The 19,851-nt window shown below is 42.1% G+C and overlaps 1 protein-coding gene across 1 annotated transcript; it reads left to right on the forward strand.

Moving 5' to 3' along the window:
- Positions 1 to 805: 805 nt before the first annotated feature.
- Positions 806 to 18,555, forward strand: brd4 (bromodomain containing 4; the record flags this gene model as incomplete). Its single annotated transcript, XM_079232691.1, has 19 exons — positions 806 to 903; positions 8,291 to 8,663; positions 9,068 to 9,205; positions 9,295 to 9,430; positions 9,537 to 9,877; positions 10,028 to 10,411; positions 10,513 to 10,641; positions 10,978 to 11,208; positions 11,302 to 11,555; positions 12,068 to 12,402; positions 12,516 to 12,611; positions 12,696 to 13,082; positions 13,860 to 14,822; positions 14,938 to 15,044; positions 15,134 to 15,284; positions 15,390 to 15,514; positions 15,632 to 15,837; positions 16,871 to 17,207; positions 18,391 to 18,555. The coding sequence occupies 19 exons, from the start codon at positions 806 to 808 to the stop codon at positions 18,457 to 18,459; spliced, it is 4,860 nt and encodes a 1,619-aa protein (XP_079088817.1). The 3' UTR covers positions 18,460 to 18,555.
- Between the last annotated feature and the right edge of the window lie 1,296 nt (positions 18,556 to 19,851).

Below are 19,851 nucleotides of genomic sequence, written 5' to 3' on the forward strand. Positions count from 1 at the left end.
GCAGATAAGGAGGCCCTTAAATTGGTGGGGGAGGCATACAAGATCACTCCAAGGGAGTTGAGTGAGTGGGGGTGGGGCATGATGAAATGGACGGAGGAGACGACAGGAAGGGGGTGGGGTGTTAAAGGTATAAGTGTGTGAGAGAGGAGAGAGCAAGGACCTAAAGCTATTGATGGGAAAGCAGGGAGGGGTGGAATGAGCAAGCGCGTCGGAGGGAGGGGTGTGTGGGCTGAGGCTCTGCTGAAGGAGGAAGCAGCAGAGCCATTTTTACTGTTGAGTAACTCCATGCTGATCTGCCTCTGCTAGAGAGAGGGTGAGAGAGCGAGCCAGAGGAAGAAAGTGCTCCTTCTGGATCTTATCGGAGCCCTCTCTCCCCTCTCTTGCCTTCCCCTCTCCGTCTTGCTTTCAGTTTGTGTGCATTTAAGTTGGGGAGGCCCTGGAGAGGACACACAATGGAGCGAAGAGCCTGTGGCAACTGGGCCGTTGTACTGCTGAGAGGGGGATGGGGTAGAGAGAGGACCGGTTCACACAGCTAACGCAGCCTGCCGGCTGTAGGCTTCCACAGCCTTTCCTCCCCGCCTGGACCCACGGTTTCCAGGCTGGGGCCTTTTTTTGTGGAACAGATATTCTCAAACTCCGCTTGGACTACACTAAGGATTACTCATTGTGTTCTGAGGGATTTTAGGATACCTATTGAAGCCTGAAAAATATATCCCTCCGGTGTTTGGGATAAGAGAAAAGAAAAAACTAACTTCGGTGTGATTCTTCTTGACCATTTTCGGTTTCTGTTTAGTGGAGTTCATAAATGGATTACAAGATGCATGCCAAGTCAAACGATTTGCTGGATTTTCAAAAACTGGACGCCCTTCTGGAAAAAATTGCACATTCAGTCTCTGTGAAAAGGTAATGTTATCTAGCGAAGTTGACTCTCCTACAAAGATGTCAGACATTTAACTGAGTCACTAAAGATTTTACAACCATACATACGAAATATAATCGGTTTAAATTCATGGTTTAAAAACTGGCATGGTTAAATAAAAAACAGTCTTGGGTAACGGCTCTTAGGACTATCATGTGGTTGGCCAGCACAACAATCCAGTTTAGAATTGTTGTGTTGAGAATAGTATTGTTATCCAGATTTCAGCCAGAAGCCATGAACCTACCACCTGGTGTGAGAGGGGGGTGTGGAGGAAGGGTTAGTTCAGAGGAAGAAGGGGGTTGTGTGTATGGCAGTAAAAATGTCTCCGGATTCTTGGTAGGGTTTGGCTTACTCATCCCAACCAGCTGGAAGTTAAACCTGAAAGGGCTGGCATGATTCCTGCCTTTTCCTGTTCATGGTGTGTCTGACTCATTGTTAGTCTATTTGAGTCACTTGTGCTCATGCACTGACTCAGGAAGTGCTTATAATCAATACTAGAGGAAAGTATTGAGATATGCAACATTGTGATGAACACCCATAAGACAGATGTAAACAAAGCTGTCCAGATCGTTCTGTGTGTAACTGCCATGTGTCTATAAACACTGAAGTCACACAGGCCATGGGTGGTTGCTATTGAATTGGCTAGCTTCCAAAAGTAGGAATCATCGAGAATAAAATACAGTACACTTGCCAAGATGTGTGGTGTGTTACCATAGAAATGTGTTTTTCTTGAAGCCAAGTTTCAGAGGTACTCATAAGGAAGCAACAGACCGATAGCACAAGGTGGAGAAAGGTAGAATAGTAATCCATGTTACATACCTAAAATGCCATGGATATTATTGGTGTATAGTTATTATTACTTTGCCAGTACTCAGCCTGACACTGTACAATTTTGAGAAATGTTTAGAGCTTGTTATGCTGCGGTGTTCATCACCTTAATACTGTTTATTATTTCTCTACAGTTGTGTATAATGGCACTTTTTTGTGCAGCTGACATATTTAGATTGAATTATAACATTACTGGTATTACTATTACGAGGCTAATTGTAATAGATTGGTACTCGGTATATGCAATATTGATTTTGAATGGAGAAAGAAAGACATTTCACTGTGACATCCTTAATTAGGTATGCAGATTTTAAGCTTAACCTTTTCCTAACAAATCATCAGATGAGTTGAATGATGAATAAACACATTAAAAGCTTTCATAAATACATCCATGTATTGCCTTCATTAAAGCTTTTTTTTTTTTACACAGTTGCTTATAGCAGCACAATATTTAAATGATCAATGGGATTAACGTGGTCTTATTTTGGTTATAAAACGCATCGTATTTAATATTCCTGCTCCGGTTTTGTAGTTTAAGGTCCTTTAGTGCAGTTTCTTTTTATCTTTCACGTGCCCCTTATTTCTTTTGTACATAAGTTAGAAGACTCCAGACTGACAATACACTGCAAAGCAAAAACGGCACCTTTTACCTTTTGTCATATGGAGGCCTTGTGCCCTCATCGGAGGTTCCGATCACACTTTGTTATACTAACTGATTTCCAAGAGATGCATGACAAGTATTGCACCAACCTGACACAATGAATCCTAGATCACTCATATTCCTAATGGGGATCAATCCGTCAACATTTAACATGGTCTAGGGCTTGTCTTATATTTCATTTTTGTACATCTCCTTCATCTTTGTTATTCGGGAGGGTTAATAGCCTGTATTCATCTCATTGGTGTACATCAAGATAAAGTGTCCATTATTTACATTCAAAAGCATTAGAGCGTAGAAGTGTTGATGGTGGTTTTATGAAAGAGAAAAAGGCCAGTGAATAAGAGTGTTGTTGTACGCTTTGTCACTGTGGTCGTATTAATTATTTAGTCTTTTACTTTCAGGCAAAGCACAGGCCATCATTCTGACACTTAGTAAGGACCTCAGGTGGAATCTGCAGGCCTACATTTTTGTCTGAAATCGCCCCCAATCTCCCCCTACATGAATGATTAATAGTTTACTTTCATTGGGAATGCAGACATCTTGCTGCCCATGTTTTTCCTCCCCTTTCCAAGTGGGACAGTCACTATGAGGCTGTACACAGGACCAGGTTTCCTGGTGAGAAATGTGAATCCCCCACCCCGGTATTCAGAGCCACTTCCTCCCCAGAAAACATTCCACAGCCGTCTACAGTGATGTATGTCCAGGTCAAAGATCAACGGCTATTCCAGAGCTGAAAGCGATGTAGTACTTGCTGCAACAGGAAGTGGACCCTTTGATTGACCCCTGTTGGGGGCTTCTGTAGACTTGATTAGTCGTGCATGCCAACATTGGTCTTACATGAGGAAAGCAGGTATTTGAGAGCTGTTTACACAAATGTAACATATAGATTAGATGAATGTGATGCCACTTTTGACATCAACTTTACTCGGTAAAAAAAAATTAAACAGAAATTCTCTTACATAACGTGCAAAACTTGGTGGTAGTAGTAGTTTAATCTGAATGGAAGTGGAGATCTAACTATGTACGTAATATATATTCTTTTTAAATATAGTTAATTTACCTTGTATGTGACAAATTCTTCTGTAATGTTGACTTTTAAAGAATGTTCTTGACTCCACAGCCTTAGTTTCTGTGCCCACTCGCCAATGTAGTGCGTTCTTGTTTTGAAGTTGCCTGCTTGTTGTCTTGCATTTACCTTGAATTTCTATCTATTTCTGAAACAATAAGGCTAATTAATAGTTGATTGACAGAATATTATACGGTTTTCTGACAATTTATAGACTAAACAATTAGGGCTGCAACTAACGATTATTTTAATAATCGATTAATCGGTTGATTATTTTTTCGATGAATCGGATAAAAAAAATGTTTTTATCAAAAAAGCATTCATTTCCAACCCTTTATTCAAAAACAGAAGTGACAGTGCAAAACATCTTCAGAAAGTGCACAAACAGGTTGCTCCTTGAACATCCCTGAGCTGTTAATTAAAACAACAAAATGGACTAAAACAAAGTTTTAAAATTAACAAGTTTGAGCAACATGAAGACGCTGATTGGTCAAGACTCGACTTGTCAAAGATCTTCTATTTTTGAGATCACAACCTCAGCTTTTCTCGTGTCTCACTCCGATCTCAGAAACGCTGGCCGGCCAGTTGCTCTGCTCCGCTCTTTTTTTTCTTCTCCGCGACTTATTGCCCGGCGTAATAATCGCGCGACACAACGAATCGATAATGAAATTCGTTGCCAACACTTTTGAGAATCGATTTTTAGCGATTCGTTGTTGCAGCCCTATAAACAATTAATAAATACAGACAAATTAGTTCCTCCATAAAAATAAAAAATAGTTGCAGCTGTAAATATATTTGGACTAGGGATGATTTAATGTAATTTAAAAGTTGCTTTAGTTGGCAATAAGTGTTACTTATAAACTCAAAGGGAACAAGAACAGGCTCAGCAGGTTCCCTTTGCCAATTGTATTTTAACAGTCGTGTTGATGTCGGATGTTTCTGGCTTGACGTGCAAATGGCACATCACAAACAAAACCACTGCATTGAAATAATTTGGCATAATCCTCAATCTTTCTTGAGACACAGAAGAAATTGTTCAAAGAAATGTTTGGCTCTGGAGTTTGTTCCTAACAATGAGGCTTGTTCCTCTCCAGGATTGTTTGGGTGAAAGCGATTAAATTACATTTATGCCTGCAATAGACTCTCCTTACATAACATTGCGACATGATGCAAGAGGCTATTTTTTGACAAACTGCAGTAACTACATTTGAGAGAAAAGAATAGGCTGTAAACCTACTGTATTGGTGGAATGTTTTTTGACTCCAGCATTTAGAAATCACCAGCAAAATCTAGCTGAAAGGTAAAGGGTCAACTTCCTGTTGCCTCTACGTCTGTCTGTGATCACCTGTTTTGTGTTTCAATGAGATAACAAAACAATACCTGTGCTTTCATTCAGATTGAGACAGTAATCAGTATGACTTAGTAGAAAACGTGAATGAAAACCTTTCGTGTATCATCATAATGATCTCTAAAGAGCAAAGAGAGAATTAAAGGTATTTCCTTTCAGAATTTTTCAAAGCTGGTATTTGTTACATGAACATAGGCTCAAGTTGGCCAAGTGCCATCATTAAGAATTTATCATTGTAGCAACATGTTGCAAGTTGATTGAAGTGTGTAAGCTGATACCCGTCTCTATTTTCATGAAGGGCAATGCAGGATCGTCTTGTACCTCCAATATCTTTTACAAATAGACTTTCTGTGCGTGGAAGTGAAACAAAACATGTGTGCAACATGAACATGCAGATCATAAACTTGATGAGTGGACAATTTGGATCAGAGCTTTCATGTGTTGCCGGTACATGCGTGTGACAGAGAATATGTTGGAGTACAAGAACAAGATAGATTGCAGGCAGGTCTGACAAATTGGAAAGATGGAGTCATTTGAGAGTATTGCCTCTTTAGGAATATAGGTTCCTGAACTACAGATACTGAAATCATACAGTGGGTGTCATTCATGCTCCCTCATTTATTGCATCTGTTTCTAGAAGTGTGTTCACACTTGTCGTTGTCGCAGTGTTGTAATGTTAATGATTGCTGCTGTGAGTGTGCTTATCACTCGTGTTAATGAGCTGTTAAGGACCATCTGGCAGTTTGTGTACGACGACGAGACTTCACTCAATGCAGCACTGGAGGCCAGCTGTACCAGGCTCGTATTGCGGCAACCTTTCTGGACCCTTTCCTTGTGGAAGACTTCCTATAGGGGCAACTCATGATGACCTGCTAATGGTGTATGTGTGTCTGTCTGGTGTCCCGAGCCATCTGTGCTGTACCGGCCTGTGTTGATGGTAAATGCTGTCTCACTTCAGATCAGTTGCTTTTTCTGTGTTACCAATATGATTTGGTTCACTTGCACAAAGCCAGCACTGTTTGGGCAGAACAAATATTTTGTCTAATTATTATCTTGTCCTTCTTGTCCTTAAGAGTCCTTCCGGCACTCTTATTAAAATTGTCCCTCATTGTATGGGTTACTTGCCTAAATGTTGTCTTTCTAGTTTGTTGAGTTCAATTGATTTTGCTTTGTCTTAGACTAAACAGAATTGCTCTTGTCTCCTTAATGTTCACCCAGGACAGTTGGTTTGGCCTTTTGTCACATTTAAAACATTGCTATCAAAAACTGCTACTGAAGAGTACAAAACCCCTCTCAACGAAGTGTGAAAGATTTTGAATGACTAGAATCTAGAACACGCATTTGGAATTCTCTTTTAGAAAGAAATGGTCCTGCAAATGAAACGTGCGTCAAGTTGGAAAGATGTTTTGAGTTATGCGCCTTCTCTGTAACTGTTATCATGTCTTTCACAACTAGTGATCAGTTGTCACAGACCTGACAATAAAGGCTGGTGGAAATATATCAAGCGGAAATGAATGTAGCTGACGCTGTTAAGTTAGAGGCAATATCGCGAACACCTGTGGAATCCAATGCAATAATGCCTTGTCAGAGAGGTATTGATTAGGCTCAGGTAACCTTTTCCCTGAACAACACACTTGTTGACCAATACCAGGTAGCAGACATAAGAGGACTTGCAACATACCGTTACATTTACTAGCTTGCTGACCAGAGTTAAGCAAATCTCACTCAAAATAAGTTTGCCCTTCTCTCTACAGGCTGTTCTTTTGTGCCTGTTCTACCAACAGTCACAACCCAACCATGTGATGGTACAGATTTTGTTTATTTGTCAGCTGATTGAAAGCATGTACTGTGACTCGGCCTATCACGATTTTCTGAAAGTCGTTGGTGGCACTTGAAGTTGTTAGACTGGTTATTAGGCTGCTTAGTCTAAATAATGAAACTCTTTGTAAAGCCAATTCAACCAACTTTTAAATATAATAAAAAAATATTACAGAATTTTCTCAGCTTTAAAGTTTTGCACATTGGGCCTAGATACGTTCTGTGCTTATTTCTTTGTGAGGTTTTTCTTGCTTACAGCCACAAACGTTCCATCTGTGTTAACATTTTTTTTCTTTTTCCTTCTTTTCTTTCTTCTTATGTGTCATTCAACATATTGGTCAGTTAGTCAGATTCTCCACTGTGTTTGAGTGCCTCAGGGGGGCCAAGGCAGCGATCATGTGGTGTACAAACGGCTTCCTTCTCAGAAAGTGACTTGTCGAGAATGAGATTAGTCACAGATCTATCCTGTGGTCTGTGTATATATTCTTAAGGCCCTTTTGTGGGGGTGGGTTTAGGTATGCAAGACTGGGGGTCCGACTTGGTTCAAATAGAGGCTTGAATACCTTATGATCAGTGATTTGTCCCAGAACATGTTCCCCAGTCTATTTTTAGTTTTCACGATTATGATTTGGCCTTGTTGTCTTACCATTGTGTATGTCTTGAATAAGATGTCCCTGACTGCCTTGGAGAGGACATTATGTTGGCCTGAGCGTAGTGGAACACATGGTCCCCCAGCTGCCAGATGACGGCAATTCCCCCTCACCCTCCACCCCTGTCCACCCACATCCCTAAACACTCCCAGGTCCTTAGACAGTGTAGGAAGACAAAGATCTACTGAAATCACAAGCACACACGCAAGAGCCAAACCTCTGAGCTCTTCTGAATACAGTGAATCACATTTGTAAATTAATTAATTTCAGTAGAAGGATGTCAATTTTGACATCTTAAGTCATAACTAAAGGCTGCTGGTTGTAACCTTTAGTTGGGCGTTCAGTGCTTGTATAGAGTTGTATACTAAGTAGAAATTAAATGATGATGAGGACTTTCATTTTGAATTGTCTTGATAATGTCTGGGTGATACTATTAAGATTTTATTTGGCAACCATTGCATTAAAAATGTGTAATTTTCCATGGCTTGTAATGTGTCACTGTCAAAAAAAGCATATTCAAAAGTGTAAATCCACTTCTGAGTATGAACACTTTTGAATATGCTTTTTTTTAAATTATCAGGTCCTTAAAGTTGTAAAATGCGGAAGATTGCTGGATGATCCGGGTAATTTTGTACTAGTCAAATGTTTTTGTTTTATGCGCCACTGAGCAACTTTCATAGGAATGAATGGGGTGCCACCTTTAACACTCTAAACATCCATTGGTGCTACCCAATACAGCTGCTGCTCCAATGGAGGGAAAAAACGAAATAGTCAATGTTGAATAATAAAACGTAAAGGACTAGTATGCCACTGCCTTTTACAAGGCAATTACAATAAGCTAGATATCAGAGGTCTACTTAACAACACACCGATTAATGATTAAAATAACATTTTGCTAATGACTGCGCTACAAACAAAATAAAGGTACATCTTATTGAAGGCTGTTTAAAAAGATGCTAATGACTGTATGCTTTTTTCTTTTGTTTTTTTCATTCTCCAGAGAGTCCAGCGAGGAGTGCAATGGGATCAGTGGTGCTCTGTCAGTGGAGTCTGTGCCGGGGCCAAGACTGAACTGGTGTCCTGCCAACACCACTACCCCTGCCCCTGCAGCTCCAGCTCTGGGGCCGGAGCCCAACCCTGTTAGAATGGGGGACGGCCTGGATGCAGCACAGATGTCGGGCAGCAGCAGCAGCCAGGGGCAGGCCCAGCAAATGGGCAATCCTCCAGCCCCAGAGTACATCAATCCCAACAGGCCAAAGCGCCAGACCAATCAGCTGCAGTACCTGCTTAAGGTGGTGGTGAAGGGCCTGTGGAAGCACCAGTTTGCCTGGCCCTTTCACATACCAGTGGATGCGATCAAACTTAACCTGCCTGTGAGTGCGAGCTTTGTCCCTTTGTGTGTATGATGGCACATACCTCAAAACTGTAACACATTAGGCTGTACATCAACATGTTTCTTGCAGGTTGAACTGCGATGATTAATGGTTATTGCTGAGTGCAAAGTAGACCCCTCTACTTTTTTGTATGTATATACAGGATTGTTTGAGACATTAGGCTAATTTTCCTCATTTTAGAGAAAGCTAAATGGTACCATTTATTCTTTTAAATGTAATAACAACTTTCACACACATTGTACACTGTATCTTTCATTTCACTATTGCTGAGTTGAGTAGAGAATATGTTTTGCTTATTGATGAACAAAGGACAGTGTGCCTGTAGAGAATGTCACATAGTTTCTTACTTGCAGTGTTAACCTACAGCTATGCAACTTTTTCAGGACTACTACACAATAATCAAAATTCCCATGGACATGGGAACAATCAAGAGAAGGCTTGAGAACAGTTACTACTGGAATGCCCAAGAATGTATCCAAGACTTCAACACGATGTTTACCAACTGCTACATATACAACAAGGTAACATAGTTGAAGACATTGTTAACATAAAGTTCCAAAGATTCTGATATCCCTCTATTTTTGCTAAGAGTATTTGTCTCCCCCTGCAGCCCGGAGATGACATTGTCTTAATGGCTGAGTCTCTAGAGAAGGTTTTCCTCCAACGGGTCACTGAAATGCCTGAGGAAGAAACCGAGATTGTTGTCATGACAGGGAAGGGCCGTGGTCGTGGCCGAAGAGAAGGAGGTATGTGATTTACCGCTTTACACCATGTTTGGCTATCAACTCATTTTCTTTGGGCTGACTTCTGTGAGACATAATATTTATCCACGTGTCTTGTTCCCTCATCAAGGTCTGAACTTGAAACCAGGGCCCATCATTGATTCATCGTCCACGACTCCTCAAACACGTGGTCTGTCAAATCTCTCAGTAGCACCGCTAACCAGAGGACCAGTGCAGGGCCCGCCTTCACTACCTCCCCAGCCTTTGATGCAGGCCCTGCCGTCCCACGTGCCCCCAATGTTACCCAGTCATGCGCCGCAGCTTGGACCTCCCTACTCCCTGGGCCAATCAGACTGTGCACCTCAAGTTCCCATCCTGACTTCTGTGCCTCCCCCTGCTCAGACATCCCTTCCCCCAGCATCCATCCAGAGCACTGCCCCCATGCTGCAGAACTCTATAACCATGACCAAAGTGAGTTGGATTGACACAGGGAAATATGCTTGGGCAGGTGGGCACATTTCTTTTAAATGCTTGGGAGCATTCGACATGTTTAATTCTAATCTCTCTTTTGTGTGCTCTTTTGCACCCTTTCTTTGTCTCTTTCTATTAACCTCTATCTAGCAAAGAAAGAGCCAGAAAAGGAAAGCTGACACTACAACACCCACAGCGAATGACCAACTGAGTGAGTCTTCACCAGCAGAGTCCAAATCTGGGAAGACACTACCCAGGCGAGAGAGTGCCCGGCCTACAAAACTGATAAAGAAGGATGCACCAGACTCCCAGCATCACATAGGCATGGTGATGGGACTAAGTGGACCAAGTGGAGGTCATAGCCCAAAACCACAGGATCAGCTGGGTTACTGTGCTAGTCTTGTTAGGGATATGTGGTCCAAGAAGCATGCTGGTTACGCCTGGCCATTTTATAATCCTGTTGATGTGGCTGCACTGGGACTACACGATTATCACGATATCATCAAATATCCAATGGACCTCACCAGCATCAAGGTGTGTTAAAGATGTTGTATTTTTACAGCGATACCACAATATTTTGAATAGACAGGGTTTGTGGCATGGCAGGTGATATATATCCTCGATGTGTTTAATAGGCAAAGCTGGAGAACAGGCAGTACCGGGAACCCCAGGAGTTTGCTGCTGACGTACGATTAATGTTTTCCAACTGCTACAAATACAATCCACCAGACCACGAGGTGGTAGCTATGGCTCGCAAGCTACAGGTAAATACAGTTTAACATGCAGGTATTGTTGCGTGTGTGTGTGCGTGTCTGTGTGTATGTTTACGTGTGTGTGTGTATATGTTTAATAATCAATATCATACTGTTTGCAATCCATGTTTTATCAATCATTAATCACTACATTATGCTTGCAATGTATGGTACTGAGGTAGAGAAAGCTAAGCAACAATTAAATTATGTCACACTTTTTGTTTTTATTTGCAAGAAGAAGAGAAAAAAGATTATTTTTGCTTGTATATAGTTGTATGCAAGTTGTATTACTCTCAAAAGTCAATGTACGCTTTACTTTCATAACGTTCATATCTTTTAATTTTATAGGATGTCTTTGAGATGCGCTTTGCCAAGATGCCAGATGAACCTGAGATCAAGCCTCTAGTTTCTGCCCCAGCTCTTACTCTTCACCATCCTGCCCCTGTTAAGCCCCAGCCTCCTTTGGCCCACGTTGCCTCATCTACAGACAGCTCCAGTGATTCGTCCTCTGAGTCTGAGTCGTCAACAGATGACTCTGAAGAGGAAAGAGCCCAGAGGTTGGCAGAGCTCCAGGATCAGGTCAGTGACTAGAGTAGATTCAAGATGGCAGCAAATGTATTGTCCAATTCTTGTTACAATTTTGTTGAGAACTGGTCTCTTCTCTTGATACAGTTAAAGGCTGTCCATGAGCAGTTGGCGGCCTTGTCCCAACCACAAGCCAGCAAACCAAAGAGAAAGGAGAAGGAGAAGGAGAAGAAGGAGAAAGAGAAAGAGAAGGAGAAGAAAAAAGAAAAGCATAAGAAGAAAGGAGGCCTGTCTGCTCTTGTAGATGAGATCCAGGATGCTATGCCTCTTCCGCAGCTCTCTAAGAAGACAAAGACTAGTCACAGTAATAACAAAGATGTTGTAACCAAGAAGAAACCTAGGTTGGTATTCAACTTGTAGAAACTGTATCCATGTCATGATGTCAGTTAGAGCACCTCCTTGATATTAGATATTTCTTTAACCATCAGCTTGGCATTGCACAATTCCATTTTGCCCTTAATCAATTCCTTTTTTATAATTTCACTGTGTAATTGCATTCACGGTTGAGGCTAAATTATCATGCATCAATTATGATGTGTCATCTAAGGACACAGAACGTTATTTTCCTGTAATTAGACATAATCCTTAAAAAGGTGATCGTGGTAGTACAAGAATATGATTGATTGGTATCTTGACTCAGTGTTATGTATGTCGAGAGATTCTGAGTCTTACGATGCAGAATGTTCTATAGTTGGTAGGGGATCTTTGTTGTATATTCTTCACCCGTAGTTGTTAAGATATGTTTGTTTTTAGTTGTAAAGCTTTTGAGCTGTGTTTCTAAAGAGTTGCTGTATAGGTACAGGCTAGTCAGTGTTACATATTGCTAAATTACACATTTGTGTTTTGCCTCTAGTAAAAAGGAAGGTATGAAAAGCAATCATCCCTCCAACCTGCTGCCTGTTCCCGGCCTTGAAGACGACATGGGGGCCGCTGCTGGGTCATCGGCAACAGGGGAAAAGTGCAGGCCTATGACGTACGAGGAGAAGAGACAGCTAAGCTTGGACATCAACAAACTTCCTGGTGACAAGCTTGGCCGTGTCGTGCATATCATTCAGTCCAGAGAGCCCTCACTCAAAAACTCAAATCCTGATGAGATTGAGATTGACTTTGAGACGCTAAAACCCTCCACTCTGCGCGAGCTGGAGAGATATGTCTCGTCCTGCCTCCGCAAGAAGAAAAAGGTTCAAGGTAAGTCACATTAGAAAGCCAGAAAGGGTGGTTGATCACCTGAGTCTGTGGTTTCTAGTTTATTATGTTATGCCTCATTGAAAATCCATGAACACATAGTTGTTGGTTTGCAGTTGAGAAGCCTGTGGAGTCCATGGCTACCTCCAAAAAGACTGGATCCTCTTCAGAGAGCAGTGGCTCGAGCACAGACAGCGAAGCTGAGGGGACAGGTGACTTACTGCAAATATGGCCATTCAAATGCCCACAATCAAAAGTGAAATGCCTAATCTTAATTTAATTTTGTTTTTTTTCAGGAATAATAAAGCATCAGAAGAAGAAGGGCCAGTCTGTGAAGGATGGGAAAAGAACCCATCCTCATGTACACATTCAGAGTGGCCCTGCTCACATTGGGCTTCATTCCCAAATTGCAGGCCTTCAGTCTAGCATTCAGATGATGAAGCAGCAGCCTCAGCCACCATCTGCAGGCTTCATTGCTCCCCCTGTAGCTGCTTTGGAGTCTTCCCAGTTACTGGAGACTAGCTTTGACTCTCTGCCGCCTTTCGGCCAGCCCCTCATGCATCTAACCCACCACACAGGCAACACCTCGCCCGCACCTCCACACCTCAACGCTCATTCTTCTGGGCCAGTGTCCCCTGAAACCCACCCCTTCCTCAACCAACATCCTGTCCTCACATCTCCAGGTAAGGGTGTATGCACGCTGCTTCACTTATGACAATACTAATCAGTACTTGGATTTTGTGTGCATAAGTAACTGCAATACCTCCAAGAATATTTATCTTACAAAGTCAACCAGACACACCATATGTACATACATAGTGAAATTAATATTAAATAAAACACTTAAAATCAGTGGTTCTCAACTGGTCTGGCTCCGGGACCCACCCAAATCGAGGACATTTTTCAACTTCTCAAATTTATTTAATGAAAAGATGGTGCAGTTTGAACCTGAGATAGTACAGAATATGTATGCAAACACAAAAACAAGTTTAATGATTAACTAAAACAACCAGCTTGTGGCAATGATAGAGAGGGAACTATTCCCTTTTACACTCAATTAGCTGCATATTAATTTAATTATCCTCAAAACCCAGAGTCTCCCCCATATCTGGATGGTTTGACCCAACCTGGCACACGCTGCTGAAAACATGGAGGGACAAGTGCAAAACAAGTTGAAACCTTAGCTAGCAAAAAAACGACACTCCGCTGCATGAAAAAAGTCCCTTCAAAATAAAACCACAGGAGGAAAAAAGGCAGATTTTCACTCATTCTTTCAGTATTTTCAGGAATTCCTGTGATCAGATCCCAAAACATATCTATATAAAATGCATGTACACATTTTGAAAATATAACTGCTATTTTCTTTTTTATAAACATGTCAAACATCACAAGCACAAAAATGTATCGTATTCATTATGTCTTATGTCTCTGCTTCCTTTCCTGAAACTGTGCAACCTTAGCTTTGCACATCTCCATGCCTCAGCAGCCTTCTCGACCCAGTCACAAGGCAGCGCCTCTTCACCCCAAACCCCCTCAGCAGCAACCAGCAGCACCTCCTCCTCTGCAGCAGCAGCAGCAGCCAGCCCTGCAACAGCAGCAGCAGCAGCAGCAGCTCCAACCCCAGTCAGCAGCAGCAGCAGCACCACCTCCTCCTCCACCACCACCACAACCACAGCACCAGCTTCCCTCTCAGATCCTCCACCCTTCTCAGCCCCTGCATCAACGACCCTTGTCCCCTCCAACACTCACACCCCAGGGCTTGCTGTCTTCCCAGCCTCCCCAGATGCTGCTGGAGGATGATGAAGAGCCAGGGTCTACAACGCCTATGAACCAAGTACAATTATACCTGCAGCAGTTCCAGCAAGCCCGTCAGCCCCCGCAGTCCATGCAGTCGCTCCAGGCGCAGGCTCGTCAGCAGCAGCAGCAGCAACAGCAGCAGCAGCAACAGCAGCAGCAGCAGCAACAGCAGCAGCAACAACAACAACAGCAGCAGCAGCAGCAGCAGCAGCAGCAACAACAACAGCAGCTGCTGCTACAACAGCAGCAACAACAACAACAACAGCAACAACAACAACAACCAGGACAGATCTCTCTCCTGCAGTCTGTCCAGGGACAATCTCAACTATCCTCTCAGACCACACTGCCTCCTCCCCAGCTCCCTTTGCAGACCCCTCAGCCAGCCCCATCACATCAGGCCCCGGTCCAACAGATGCCGATACACCAGGCCCGCCACATGCAGCATTCTCAGCCTCAGCAACAGCAGCCCCAACAGCAACAACTGAATTACCAGCAGGGTTCAGGACTAGCTGGTCAGTCCCAGGGATCCCAACACAAGGTATCCATGCCCACCAACAAAGCACAGCAGATCATCCAACAGCAGCAGCCCTCCCCTCGCCCGACCAAGGCTGACCCCTACAACGCGGGTTAGTTTGAGAAGATGAGACACAAACTAATTGTCTGATTGTTGAAGCAAAAATTGTTTCTGTACAAATGCATTATGTTGGCTGAAGTTGTGTGCTATTCCCCATCTGTTGACAGGTCACATGAGGGACAACCCATCCCCTCTCATGATGCATTCCCCACAACTTCCCCAGTATCCACCTGTCTCTCACCAGTCCCCACCTCACATCATGCAGCCCAAAAAGGTGAGAAACCCTTTTCAGAAACCGTTTCAGGGCTAACATTATCTCCACATGCCTGTGTCTGACTTTGACTCTATTTGCTTGTCATGCAGCAGAGGGGCACTGGGAGTCACGGCGTTCTAAAGGAGGAAAAACTTGCTCCATCACCGGTGATGAGAGGAGAGCCATTTAACCCTGCCATGAGACCAGACCATCATAAACATCCCGATAACAAGCCTTCTCAACCAGGCCACGGCCAACAGAGTGAGTCCCAAGACTTCTTGTATTTTCTCTAACATTCTGCTGTTAAAATGCCAGAAAGAAGAAGCTACACAAGATATTGAGACTGTGTGTCATTGTGTTGAGCAGATGTGAAGTCCATGGACAGCTTGCGACCTGTCATCCGCTCCTCCGAATCCAGTGGACTGCCCTCCTCTCTGCAAGATAAGGATAAGTTCAAGCAGGAGTCCAAGGTGCCCATTGCCCCCAAAAAGGTACAAGTAGGGGAAATAGTCACTTAAAAAAGGATCTTTCAGTTAATAATGTATGAACTTTATGGTCTTGCATTTTGCAAGATTGTTGATCATCATTGCTAATTAATGTTTTCTCAGGATGTGAAACTGAAGAATATGGGCTCATGGGCCAGCCTGGCACAAAAGTCCACATCTACACCCTCATCTGCCGTGAAGTCATCTAGTGACAGTTTTGAGCAGTTCCGTCGTGCTGCCCGGGAGAAAGAGGAGAGGGAGAAAGCTCTGAAGGCCCAAGCTGAGCAGGTGGAAAAAGACAGACAACGCAGAGAGCAGGACAAACTACGGTAAGCTTGTCCAGAAGAAGAACAGTGATCAAATATGCATAAGGACGATATAGTGGAGGAGTTACACCTGTCTTAAAGTTGTTTATTTGCTCCACAAATCTAAATATGAGCGATTATTAAAGAATGTTGAACAGTCTATGTAGGTTTAAAAATATTTTAAAACAAGAACGGCAAGACTTTATGTAGTTTGAAAATGTTATGTTATCATTTAAACATGCGCCATCATGAGTCATTAGGCAAATGTGATGCATTATGCCCTCTAGTAACAATATTGTAGGACCACCACAGCCACTGAGAATTGAGTGTAACTAAGGACTGCAGTTAGGCTTGTTTTGGATGTTAACGTTCAAACCAGAAAAGATTATCATCAATTATATCCATCGGTTGGTGCATAGAGAGTACTTATGGGCATCTACTCTTGTTCAAACCATCAAATGTTTGCAGTGCAGTTGTACTTTAATACCCCGCTTAATCTGAATCTGACGGACAAATCTTAGGACACTGATAATACCAATATTGTAATCATTGAACCCCGCAGTAATAGACGTCATGTACAGTACCTTTTTTTTTTAAAGCTGAGGCTTAAAAAATAGAAGATTATAAAATGAATAAGCGAGTTTTCAAGGTTCAAGGTATTTTATTTGGCCATTTGTGCCTAGACCAACAGTCCAGACGCTCTCCGAGTTAACAGTTTTGGAAGAAGAAGAAATACAAATAAGAAAAACACACTATACAGGAAAGAGACAAAATATAATTTATGAGAACACTATACAAAATATAAAATATGAAAAACCTGAGACAAAATATAAAATATAAAAACACTGAGACAAAATATAAAATATGAGAATACTATACAAAATATGAAAACACTGTACGAAATATGAAGACACTGTATATGTGCAAATGTGGTCGTATATACAAGGAGGTTATTAGTGTGACACATCTGGGATGAAACCAAATGTGAACCCTCCTCCCCAATGTGAAAAGTATTTGGTTTCACCTGGTGTGAACTATTGGCCTGAATGTTTTCCAGAGGTCGAGATGAAGAGGACATCATGGAGCCGAGCAGAAGGGTGCATGAGGAGCCACGCAGGCGTCAGGAGCAGCAACACATTCAAGCTTCTTCGCAGCAACAGCAGCAGCAACAGCAACAGCAACAACAACAACAGCAGCAGCAGCAGCAGCAGCAACAACAGCAGCAGCAACAACAACAACAACAGCAACAACAACAGCAGCAGGAGCCCCAGCCAGCTGCCGTTCAGCAGCCTCCTCAACCCCCAACACCGCCTCAGCCTGCCGCACAGAACCCACTCGACCAACAGAGGGAGCTAGCACGCCGCCGAGAGCAGGAAAGAAGGAGGCGAGAAGCGGTGAGTTGATTGTCATTACCACTCTTTAAAGCCTTGGTTATACAGACACACTCATGGGCTGCTGTGATTTGATATAGTCCGCTTGCAGGATAGATCACTATGCTACCAAATTGTAGCCAAACATTTTACCATCAAACTACACTTGTGCCATTTGGTACTTTAGTGTACAATAATTTAAAAAAAGGCCAGTAGTCTTCTTTTTTTTCTCTATCTCTCTCTTCATACATCTAAGTAATGCATAAGAAGTATAGCAGAGTGAATGGAGAGGCATGGAATAATGGTTTCTTCTCTTACCAATAATCTCTCTATCAGTACAAAATGATCAGTTTAATTAATTGTCAGTTTACCACGTTTAATAGCTTATAATGTCAGTAATGCCACACTGTAGACCCAAATCATTATTATTTCACCTGTCCCATGTTCTAAGATATGTCTGCTTGCTTGTGAGATGATATTGTCTTAAAAATCCAAACTTTATGTCTGTTTCTCTACTGCATGTATGCAAGTGATGTACTGTAATACGTATTTCCAGTGTTTCCCATTGATTACTGTGGCCGATGATAATCTAATTTGCAGTGCCAAAATGTCATAATGACCGAACATTTTTTATTATTATTTGAAATCGATATTGATCCTGCCGGGGCCTGTCTGCTATCTCTGTGAGCTTCGGTACGCAGAAGTGAAAGCATCTTATAATAATAAATTCATCACTGGATTATAATTATTGATGCATTATTTTATTTAAAACTTTAAAATGTTGCAGCTGGTAATGATAGTTAACTATTTTATAATGATATGCTACTAAATAATACTTTTATTAGTTTATATTTTGTATTAAGAATCTTAATCTGCAAAGTAGCCCTTAGCTAATACTTCTTCTTAGATCTAGCCTATTAATTTAGCTCTCAAAGTGCACCCGATCAAATTTTCCTTGAGCGTAGCTAAATTATTTTAAAATTTGTGACATCCTCACAATAAAAAGTCTATGGGCTGAGCAGGAACAGTGAATTATCAAAGAAGTATACCATAGCTGAAAAGCTCAAAGTGAACTCTCACAGAAGATGTAACAAATTAGAATTGTATTCACATTTCTAGCTGTAGGAGCAACTTCCCAGAGGTTTGAAGATGCACTCGGAAATAATGAACGTAATGGAAATGCTAAGTTGTTCTTTTCTCTCTCCAGATGGCGGCGACTATTGACATGAATTTCCAAAGTGACTTAATGGCTATCTTTGAGGAGAACCTGTTTTGAGGAAAGGAGCATCAGAAACATAACTGCAAAAAAAAAGAAAGAAAAAAAAAAAAAAGAGAAGAGAACGTAACTTCCTCTGGAGAGAGATTTGCCGACCGCGCACCACAGAGGAACACTAACTGTACGTAGACGTGTGACGGGCCCTCGGGTGGAGGACAAACGCTGGACGGGCGCTCGCAGGTCGCTTTGTCCCTGTGAACTGAACACACACAACTAATGGGGATCGTCTCACTGTTTTGGATGTCATATCCGAGGAATTTGGCATTGTCTGCCTGATATATCTAACAGGAGAAAGAGGACCCCGATTGGCACAGTTGCCTTTGCCACTTGCTTTTTACAGCGTGTGTGTGGCCACAACAACGAATTGCAAGAGTAAGGACATCCCAATAACTATGAAAATGCTCTGATAATGTACTGACGGACTGTGCAGAGGTGTTTTGAAACTGCCAGATATCTGAGGTGGTGAAGAAGACTGGTCTTTTATGTTCTGTTTTGTTTTGATTGTTGTAAGTGAACAAATGAAAGGGTCGGGGCGGGGGGGGGGGGCAACTTCCATACTGTAAATCATGTATATTTCTCAGCAGAGAAGGTACAGTTTGCCTTACACCGCTTTCCTAAACAGACCATTATGTTCTGCGGCCTGCACACATGGACAAACAATAACATTTACAAGTAGGAGCAGCGCAGACCTTTTTTCATCATCTAGTATCTACTGTAAAGAAGTATTTTCTTATCTTACAATAACTGTTTATTTTGGATCTTTCTTTTTTTTTTTTCTCTTTCGATCTTTAAATCTTCACACATCCCTCTCCGCCACCTCTGTCTATGCCAAACAACTCACTATATTTTATGCTAAATGACTTGTCCTAAATCATGGTAGGTAGCTAGTGACAAAAAAAAAAAACCTGAATATATGCATTATCATAGTTCCAGTAAGTATTTATCACATAGAATCAGTTGACGTTTTCATTCTGCTGTGTTTTTCTTTCACAACTACAACATTAACTTGTTTGCAGACGAGGGGAAAGGTCCGGCCGTTTCTGAGCTTTACTTGGAATATGATTTTACTACAAGTGTCGCACCATTCTTTGTATTACACTTTGAGACATAATGTTGGAAATGTTGATATCATTGGCCTGTTCACAACAGTCACACTACCGGATCAGCTAAGAAACAAATAGATGTGGACCCGCTTGCTGTTCCCTCCGTGTGCACTCTGATACCTTCAAGTTTTGATCACATTTCAACGGGCAGCGTGCTGAAGGCAGGAAGTGGACAACCAGGGGAATGAGAACACGTAACAGCTTTCTGGAGCTGTCACTTGTATTAGGTTTCGTAAAAAACAAACGCATAGCTGAAGGGACTGGAAGGAGCTCCCAGGTAGTTTTTTTT

This window comes from Taurulus bubalis (genome assembly GCF_910589615.1).
Source record: "Taurulus bubalis genome assembly, chromosome: 17".
In the NCBI taxonomy this organism is placed as follows: Eukaryota; Metazoa; Chordata; class Actinopteri; order Perciformes; family Cottidae; genus Taurulus; species Taurulus bubalis.